Genomic DNA, 10835 nt, shown 5'->3' with positions numbered 1-10835 from the left:
CCGAGTGGGTATGATGGTCTCCACACAATGTTTTTTGTCAGTTTTATTTCACTGGTTATTCGATTTCCAGGTGTGTAATTTCACGAAAAAAAGAAAGAAAACAAAATACATGTGTATGGGGGGAGAGGTTTTCACTAAGCAGGAATGTTATTGTTTTTAATACAACACTGAAAAGTAACAATGAGCTAAGCAGATATTGCACTAGCGAATACACACAACAAATCACGGTGGCTGTAACCGTTTTGAATTAACTTCCATGGTCGGTTGGTAGTATAGCTGTTTTCCTCTGTGGACATTATGTATAGTTTGGTGTGATCCGTCCGGGATAGAGAGACGGGAGGACTTGTCCAGGGACGAGGTATGTAGCAATATGTGTGTAGACCAGTAGTGTAAGTGGCCGAGTGAGTTTCCATCGCTACGTCATAGAGTAGGAGGAGGATTTATCCATAGCCGGGTAGATGTGTGTCTGAATACAGCGCATGAGATATCTATCTTCCCATTATCGATTCTTTAGTCTGACAATGCAGTTCAATTGGGCTAATATCTGCAACAGTCATATAAACGCTTGAAAAATAACACCATGGGCATCTGGGGTAATTAACTCGGTTAGAGCTTGATACGGCTGCGTCCCAAACTTACCGCTAAGCAAAACGGCACGACTTAGCGTACTGAATGATGCACTAGTATTAATTCGTTTATTGAAATAGCTGTTGAATGCGAAAAAAGGAATGGGGAGACATTCCACGAGTGAATGGTAAATTACTGAAGCAGCTTGGAAACAAAGTCACGCTAATGTCTGCATATCTGACAGGGAGAATGTTCGCAACCATCTGTTGAAAGAGTTTGGAGCGAACTGCAGCTTCCATGATAGCATCTACATGGAGCGTAGGTCAGCGAGGAGGGTTTCAAAGGAGCAAATAATCATTGAAGAAACAAACGCCAACCATCGTAACCTCTCTCTGTGTCGGCCAGACTACAACAACGCACACGATTCTGCACTTCCCGAACGTATTTTGAGACTGCAGACACGTTTTGGAATCGCTGAGCGATTACTTACCTTAGTCAAGTCTTTTACGAATTGCTGTCGTCTAAACTTGAGATGTATTTGAAAAGACAGTTGCAGACCTCGGAATAATTTTCTAGTAGATCAGGAATATTTCAAACCGACTGTTCGTGCCGTTATTTATCTGTTTGTTATTAAATCCTTTAACTTTTAACAAAGGAAGGTTATCATCCATGACCTCGACAAATCCAACATTCTTCATCTGACAAGATTAAAGCGCGGGGTCTGTAGATCATATCTTTGGGATACAGTTTTGAAATAAACTCCCAGAACACTCATAAACAAGACAAACCTCGAGCTAAATACTAATTGTGTAGACCTAAGCAAATATGGAGTTCATAGGTGAACGATCGCAAAAAGGTCAAAGCCACAAATACTTGATCAGCTTGTCCTTACGTATTCTGTTCTTGCTGTTGATCGGGGAAAAAAATTTCAGACACCCTCCAGTCATCTCAAACAATGGGTGCAACCGGCCTCGCTCTCTCAGTTACCATGGTGTGTGTGTGTGTGTGTGTGTGTGTGTGTGTGTGTGTGTGTGTGTGTGTGTGTGTGTCTCTCTGTGTGTGTGTGTCTCTGTGTGTGTGTCTGTCTGTGTGTGTGTCTGTCTGTGTCTCTGTGTGTGTGTGAAATGCAGATTTTGTAAGCATGGTAATTAACTGCATGAGATTGTCAAGTCCAACGCTTTCACAAGCACAACGTCGTAAGCGACATAACGGCGTTGCATGTTCCTCGTATTGCCGTCTCAACCATCCTTGACGATTTCAGATCGATATAAACACCTGCAATGTGCAGCAGGAACCATGGACAAAGGGCGTCATAGACAGGCCCTATAGAGCTTGGGACGTATCCTAACCAACAAATCTAACCTTGTCGGGGTTTTTCATACAACTGATGGAATTATTTATGTCAGTGAATATTCTGCCCCTGTTGACAATAATTTGACTGACAAGATTCAATGATAGCATTGCAAATATGCCCGTCCGCTAATGAAACGTCATAGTCTGTCTCCTGTTAAGATCAAGGAAATCGTTTTTTATCCAACACAAGTGGCCTGGTATCTGACAGGAGGTGCACGGTTATGGCTTGTTTCTGCACTGAACATTACTCAAGCCAAATGAAGAAATATGACTACATGAACGAGCTAAAACAATATCCAATCCTGTTTCAGATGGCAGCCGCCCGGAAGCTGGAGGCTCTAAATGAGAACTTCCTGACCTGTTCAATATGTACGGAAAGATACAAAGACCCCTGCACTTTGACCTGTGGCCACACCTTCTGTAAGGTCTGTCTGGGCAAATTCCTGAAGACCAGACAAGACGCCATCAGTGCCAAGTCCATCCCGTGTCCTTACTGTCGACAGATGACCGGAGTTCCTTATCCTGGCAGACCAGTGGAGGAGTGGGTGACACAGATCAAGCCCAGTTTCCTCATGCAGGGACTCCTGGACACACTAGGTTATGGAGGAAATACGTTCCTGGGTAAGTAAATAGGAAGTAACAGGAATACCTCGTGTAAATGTATGGTCTATTAATATGTGAAGTTCGTTCTGTTAGAATGTCGATAATTCAATGACCATATACATACACTTATTATATACACGAGCATCCTCGATATACGGGGTATACGTTAAGATAAGTCTCCACTATACACTGGATGCAGCCATGGGTTGGTCCGATAAATGTATTACCTCCCTCGAGACCCGCAGGGAGAATATACCAGAGCTGATGTGTCGCAGGTGCCCGTGCACACTTTTGCATATGTTACAAGTTTCGTTAAATAGGATGTCATCAACACTGGTACTTTAACACTCGGCTCGAATCTGTACAGTTACTTCATACAGTTTCCATGGGACACGTCAGCAGTGAATCATTTGTCTCACACAATCGCGAGGAAATTCTAAACCTGTATCCTGCCAAATATCAATGGCACACAGTAACCACACTCCAATCTAATCATTAAACGCGCGTGTTTTGCTGTTGGCGCTGCGATTCACTGTTCCATCATCCATGGGTATTTATAATGAACGAACTACACGTCCGGACCAACACACGCCCATACTAGAGAGTATGTACCCGCACACAAGCACTTTTCTCGTGCAAGATAAGTGATGGTCGTCGCTTGTTAACAGAGACGACTGGTTACACTTTGATTTTGAGTCTAACTTCGATTTCTTAGAAGACCTGCATTGCCCCAGGGATTCATCCGTAGATCGGATTCACGCGTGCTCCTGATTCGAACACAAGACGGTTGCTATTGGTCGTAGTACTTTGTATGAACTGACCTTTCCAAGGATTTTTCGTTAAAGCATAGATAGGTGGTACAGTGCTTGTGATGAAATTAGGGGACATTGGCCCACCAGCTAAAACATCGTCTCTTTAAGAAAATATCGAACGTCAATGCCAAAGCCGGCCGTAATAAATATACTTAAAGGATGTTTTCCAGGTTATCACGTTCTCTATTGTTAATGAAAGGAGTGAGGGAAGTGGTGTGATTGGAAATGAGGCACGAACGCGCACTCTCGGTTCTCTCACTGAATTATGACTGTGAATACACATAAGTACCAGTAACAACACATGGCATCCTACACCTGTCAGGTTCACTGACTGATCTGTTCAGCAGAAATGTAATGGTGAGGAGGCGAGATTCCAGGAATAATTCAACAGCCTCTACCATGTGCATGAGTTGTTTAACGCCGCATTCTGCAGTGTTGCTGCTATAAGACAGCAGTCTCTGAATACAGGTGAAAGCAGGGCTGTACATAACCATGTACAAAAGGAAACAAAATCAGTTCTGCAGTCTCGGCCTAAGGCAGGGTCTGTTGAACGACTATATCATCAGCAAGAGGATATCAGTCACACCTGACGTTCTCGAAAGGTGAACGCATCTTACACAGATTTGATAGTTGAATAACCTGTATTAATTAACCTGTATTTTATTAACCTGTATTATCATGATATTCTGACTCCTTCCGATACAGGGTGCTGCTGCCTTCCCTGTCAAGACCTTGGAGACAGAAATCCAGCCACATCCTTCTGTCAACACTGTGATGTCGAACTCTGTGACAGATGTGTGAAGATGCATGCCTCCCTTCCCGCTACATCAAACCACGTGATCGCTGACCTTGATGGAGCAGTGAAGGCCACTAGGCACCGAAGACCAAGATGTAGGGAACATAATGAAGACTTGGATTTCTATTGCCGTGATTGTAATGAGGCAATATGTCTCCGGTGTTGTACTACATACCACTGTCAGTGTCACTCTGTGGTCAGCGTCCAGTCCATGATGGCGGAGATAAGAACCGATCTATTTCACAAGAAGGAATTGTTCACAAGATGCTTTGACGATGCGAGCAGGTCACTTCAGCAATACAGATCGCAGATTGAAGAGATCAGCCGCAACAGACAGACAGCTGAGTCACAGATCAAGCAGGTCTCACAGAGAGTCGTATCTGTAATAAAACAGAAGGAGAAACAGCTGCTGGATGAACTGGATGAGATGACAGAGAAGCAATCTGGACAACTGAAGCGGCAGATGAAGTCCGGGGAAATAGACGTGCAGATGTATCAACAGCACATAGAGTACCTCAACCAGATGCTGAAGTCGGGGAGTGAGACTGACATGCTTGAGATGTACCGGGTGTGTCAGTCAGGGGCTCTCAAGGAATCAACAGACAGGGGTGGTTTCTTAGACAACGTAGGTGATGCACACGTTCTGTATATTTGTGAAGTAGACGAGGAGAAATTACACAATGCCGTACACCTGGGTCGAATACAGCTGAACCTGTGTGTCATTGATGTGAAGCTTGATAGAATACAGAGTGACACATTCGATAGAATGCAGAGCAGCACTTTCGATATAGACTGCAGACCGGTGTTCCACCAGATCGTCGACATCAGGGTTCATGGAGACCTGAAGAAGCCGGATCCAACTGACGTCACTGTCCTGGTTGTGGACGGTGAGGAGACACTAGTGGTCACTGACTTCAACAATAACTGTCTGAAATCTTTCACAGCTAACAGTTACCTTGGAAAACTTGATCTCCCATGTAGACCGCACACTGTGACGAGACTGAACGACAAGCAGGTGGCAGTGGCTTTCTGGTCTCACACTGAAATTGTAATAGTGGACGTGACACCGTATCTCGTTCTGCACTCTCGTGTCACAACCACGAAGAAGTACAGATGTCTGACAGCCCTGAGTCTCTCAACACTAGCAGGAGGCTGTGTGAGTCCACCGTGTGTTGATATTCTGGATATGTCGGGAACTGTGATCAGGTCAGTCAAAAAGTTCAACTCTGGGAAGAACCTGATACGTGATCCGAGATTTCTGTGTACTACAGGCGGGGGCAACATCCTGGTCTCTGACACACGGTCACTCTACTGTATCACGCCAGATGGAGATGTCGTGTTCACATCTACCAGAGAAGGGCGTCTAAGAGAACCACGAGGTATTGCAACTACCAGCACCGGGCACATCCTGGTGGCGGACTGGGGAGCACGGAAGGTGATACTACTGACAGCAGCAGGGGAATTTGTCAGGGACCTGCTGACGTTTGAAGCAGGGAAGCCATATGGCTTATCTGTCTGTGGACATAAGCTGTATGTGTCACAAGAAGATAGATGTGTCATTACCTTTAACAACGCTGAGACTCCAGACGCGCCATGATCTATGTCTAGGCAATGGGGCATATGAGTATTGTTATGATCAAAATGTGTTTTTTTTTCATTATTGGAACTGAGTTTTTAATAATTCAAAAATGTGCGACGTTATCATTATCGACCACAAAGTATGTCATGCGAGTGTGGGATCCTGAAAATATTTCGGAACTGTTGTTATCTGGATTCAAGCATGCGAATGCAAATTACCAATTCGTCTTTGCTAAATGTAGTGGATTATGTCAGTTTATATCTCCAAAGATGCCTTTTTGTAAATGATTGTTATATGGCTGTGTGATCACTAGTTACTAGTTAAGGAATGTTGTGGCTGCGTGACAAACTTAGTTACGGGAGCGCGTTACTAACTAACGCATACAAACTAGCCGTGGTGTTGGAGCATATGTGCCACTACAATTGTAATCCTACTTCTGGAACAGCTGTATGTGACCTTCTGGAACAGCTGTATGTGACCTTGAACAGCTGTGTATGACCTTCTGGAACAGCTGTATGTGACCTTCTGGTACAGATGTATGTGACCTTGAACAGCTGTATGTGACCTTCTGGAATATATGTATCACCTAACACCACAAGACGAGCAGCTGTGTCAATATGGTGTTTAACCCAGGAAGCTTTACAGATGGAACTGGGTCACTGTTAATGCTATTGTGTTTTTTTCGCAATTTTGATACTGTCATTTGTACTACCAGTGATGATCCTTTGTAATTTATATTTGTATATTTTCAGTGTTTTTATTCTTTAGTTTTAACTGAGTTAAATATTCAGCTTAGCGTATTTTAAACATCATGTTCTTCACCCTTCAGTTTCCTTAACCCCTCTCAGCTTGCAATCACTTATAGAGCACTACCTCACAATACCCAACCCAGCCACTTACTGTCCCTTTTTCCTAAACCTTGCAAGCTTACTGCTTAAAGTTCTCGGTTTGTTATCAGTTGAGACTCAACATTTCTATTGTTCAATCTCGCACATTTGGACATTTGTAACAAACCTCTTGGGATCAATTCTTAAGGTTAGTGATTTTCAATATACTTTTTGTAGTTTCTATAGATTCATGTGATGTGTACAGTTTGTGTTCATGCTTTGATAATTTGGCTGCTTTGTCAGATTGTGATTACTGTTTGTGAAAACTAGTCGTATTGCAGAATGCAATGCATTATGAGTTAAATTATTTACAAACAGTAAGTAATTCATCAAGTTGTATATCGATGTTAAACTTAATCTTTTTGTAATATATAGCTGCTGTATGAATGTATACCGTGTAGATGTGTGGATGTGTTATGTGTAATGGAATGAATGTATACCGTGTAAATGAACGAATGCATAACGTGTGAATGTAAAAATGAAGCAGGGTTTTACCATTAAACGTATTTTATGTACATGTCATTTATTGACAATACCTTAACGTGTTTGTTTGTATTGATGTTGCTGTTGTTGCAGGTTCACACACTTGGTGGGTTTACTATAATTTATGCAATATGTAATGTTTACATGATAAGAAATTATCATGTTGGTTTGTTTCTCTATATGATATTCTGTAAAAAGGTGTTGTATGCATACAGATCATGTTAATGACTGATATTATCTATGAGCTTATCTTTATGTTGTCTGAAGGATGTTTTAATTGTTGCAGGGTTTCTTTTATATGAATCATCAAGTAATGAAGGCCATAATGCGAACAACACCGTCTCTGTTCATATATTGAAACAGTTCCGGTTTCATATTCATGTTTAAAGGTAGTTCATTTTATTATACAGTTGTTAATACTATGGCATTCCTTTGCTGTCTGTGTCACGGAATTGTATTGGGTACACAACAGTTACGTTTCTACAGTAACACGAATATTCCAGTCTGGAAACACCTAACAGTGAGATATATATCTGGACGACACGCAGTGTATCCTGTGATATATTCATGATACTGGCAGGTAAGGGTATTTAGCAGTAACTTCACAGACCTTTGTTTGTCATGTAGCTTGTTATCCCTCATTAGATGTATGTACATGTTTGATTTTGACAAATTGGAGGAGACGTGTTTGAGATTTAATCCCTACGCCGTGGTTATTATGACTAGTAACGGCATAGGGCAGTTCGTTTTAACAATGTATTGTATCATCTGGAACATGTTTCCATGACGCCATGTAACCGGAAGCTCCTCTGGTGCACGTCTGCAATGTTTGATGAAAAGAGAACTGTAGCTAAGGATCGATAGAGTTGAGATCTGTTCCCGCGGGGTGGAAACTGACTGACTGCCACGTTTGACAGAAGAAAAGTTCAATACAAATGTAGCAGCTTTACTTGTGTGTCCTTGATAAAGTTGACAATACGGCTACAGGTGTGGTTCGATTTATTCGACGACTGTGGTCATTATCATATACACCCTGAAATAGACAATAGCATTTATAAATATAATAAATATAACCAGAGCACGATAAATCATTTAACTTGCAACAAAAATATGAATAACACGTACATTGTATGCATCATTACATGAAGATGCCTGAATTACAGTTGTTCAGATAAGTTTGAAAAGATACAGTATGAAGTATGCACGCAGCTTACTGTGTGTAACACACAATGCAACAGATAATTGTCAATATATAAACATAACAACATACAAGAAGTATGGTCCCTAAGTGTAGGTCACACTAGAAAGGACATGGTGGACACAATGACTCCAACAGTATCTTGGCAGGATGAAGAATGTGAATGTTTGAAGTTTGCTGAAGTCTGTCAGTGACTTGTCTGTCTGGTGACCGAGGTGCAAGTGAGGGTTATAAAGCATGCAAGCTGAGAACAACAGGGTGAGCTACTCAACAAGAACATTTGCCCTGGTTTTACCAAAAGAAGCTGGTAGGGTGGGGACTGACCCAAGCACAGCTAGTTAAAATATTTAAAGTGTAATATCACCTCTTAATTAAAATCCTTTCCCCCCATATTACAAACTAATCAACGGAATGAAGGAACAAAAAATAGCAGAAATGAAAAAGAAATACCATTTTGCCCAATTTTATCACGAGCCTACTGTACTGTATTTATCTTATCTGTCCGCTTTATTGTTCGAATTTTCGTAACATTTATTCTACATAAAATCACTTGTGGTGTAGTGGGCGAATGAAGCAGGGGAGGTAACTCTGTAAGTATCCCATATGGAATTATACCGTCCTGTTCCATCATTCCGCTGAACCGGAAGCTGGAAGGGGGAATGGAGGCGAAGAACGACCTGATATACCACGAATTGCCCTTGAAATGTTGAATAAAATATATTTCACGTGAGTAATTATTCAACACGGGGTTGGAAATCTGAGAGCACAACCCAGTGAGGAAATGAGTGTACATACCTTTGTTGGTGGCCATATTTTATAATGACTTGAAAAATGTTTTTCGAATCGAGGGAAGTACGTTGCCACCCTTTGCTCACTTTTCTTGCATATATGAAGACTGTCCATATTCTGCTGAGCAACTCTATTTGCGCTACAGTTTACCTGTGATCTAATTTAGACATATAGTGTATGAAACCAGAGACCATATACCGATATATGGTCTCTGGTGAAACAGAGTAATGTCAGTGCCACAGCTGATTATGCATCTGTCCCACCCCGCATGTTGTGTGATGTTATGTGCTGTAACGAGATATCCCAGAGACCCCAACATAAATCTAAACATTATGTTTAGTGGCATTACAATACTCACACTCTCATTCGTGTTATCTGGAAGTAATCATGAACCGATATTTAACCTTCATTCGCCGTCTCCATGTCCTATAGGACCAGTTACCGGGACAACACCGATACTGTTGCCTCAAGCCGAGGTTATGTGACCAGCCCCACTTAGGTAAATGTGGGCTGTAAACCAGGGGAGGCTGTATTTATCAATGACGTACGTTATGGCAGTCGCTAAACCCATCATGCTGATGATCTTGGGGATACCTAGCGGTTCAAGCGTTCGCTTGTCACATGGGCACATTGTGTGAAGTGCACTTCTGGAGTGACATTGCTGGAATATTGCTAAAAGCGGCGGCAAAACCAAACTCACTCACTCACTCCTGGTCCCGGTTAGCATCATTCTGCAGCAATGATATTTCCCAGTGTGCCTCGTGAACACTCTACAGGCTGCCACCTGGCACACTCTTCACTGACATGAATGCCTTTATTGAAATGGTCAACTAGTTTTCATCCTTTTAGATTTCCACCTTTACTCCACCCATCAGATGCTTGACTGGAATTTACAAGTTGGAAGGTAACATGACAGCGAATGGTACGATTTACAACTTCCTTAATGTCTACAACACGTCGTTTCTGGTCTTATTCTAGCGCCTTCATCGGTTGAATGGCAGTATGGCAGTGATTACTAGCAAAATATAGAATATAAAATAAATTAGGGATATTGGTATTTTTAGGATTGATATTTTATCAGTGTGTCAATGAACAAACAGATCATTATTCAGAATTTCAAAATTTACATATATCCCTGACTATTTTTGTCCAGCAAATTTACAGTAAGCCAGTGAGATAGTGTTACAGATTGAGATGTACAGGGATTAAGGGATTTTGAGATGTAAAGGGTTCAAACCTATTTTCCACTACCAACCGCCTACTACTGGGTTTGTAAGTGTAATCAATGTAATACTTCTAAGACAGGAACTAAAACCTTCAACATCAAGCTGACTCACCGTGCAATTCTGCCCCAAGTACTCCACGACCTACACGCTAGAAATGTATGTACTGGGCAGAGGAACTAGAGTAAAACCAATAACCTCACATGGCAGGGCAGAGGAACTACAGTAAAACCCGTCGCCTACAGGGCAGAGGAACTAGAGCAAAACCCCTCGCCTACAGGGCAGAGGAACTAGAGCAAAACCCCTCGCCTACAGGGCAGAGGAACTAGAGCAAAACCCCTCGCCTACAGGGCAGAGGAACTACAGTAAAACCCCTCGCCTACAGGGCAGAGGAACTAGAGCAAAACCCCTCGCCTACAGGGCAGAGGAACTAGAGCAAAACCCCTCGCCTACAGGGCAGAGGAACTAGAGCAAAACCCCTCGCCTACAGGGCAGAGGAACTAGAGCAAAACCCCCAACCTCACATGGCAGGGCAGGGGAACTAG

General features: G+C 42.3%; 1 protein-coding gene across 1 annotated transcript; it reads left to right on the top strand.

The window, feature by feature from the left end:
• Positions 1-278: 278 nt before the first annotated feature.
• LOC137293973 (E3 ubiquitin-protein ligase TRIM56-like) lies at positions 279-8058 on the top strand. Its single transcript, XM_067824876.1, has 3 exons — positions 279-358; positions 2232-2541; positions 4041-8058. Exons 2-3 carry the CDS (start codon positions 2232-2234, stop codon positions 5726-5728), a joined length of 1998 nt encoding a protein of 665 aa, XP_067680977.1. The 5' UTR covers positions 279-358; the 3' UTR covers positions 5729-8058.
• The last annotated feature ends 2777 nt before the right edge of the window (positions 8059-10835 follow it).

This window comes from Haliotis asinina, chromosome 8 (genome assembly GCF_037392515.1).
Source record: "Haliotis asinina isolate JCU_RB_2024 chromosome 8, JCU_Hal_asi_v2, whole genome shotgun sequence".
NCBI classification, from domain to species: Eukaryota; Metazoa; Mollusca; class Gastropoda; order Lepetellida; family Haliotidae; genus Haliotis; species Haliotis asinina.
The sequence above is the reverse complement of the archived record's forward strand: the minus strand, read 5'-3'. Positions and strand labels throughout refer to the sequence as shown.

Bases quoted from the DNA above. Each gene is read 5' to 3' on its own strand.
- LOC137293973 (XM_067824876.1), top strand. From the start codon at position 2,232: ATGGCAGCCGCCCGGAAGCTGGAGGCTCTAAATGAGAACTTCCTGACC. The intron at 2,542-4,040 runs GTAAGTAAATAG...CTTCCGATACAG, and splicing joins TGGAGGAAATACGTTCCTGG to GGTGCTGCTGCCTTCCCTGT.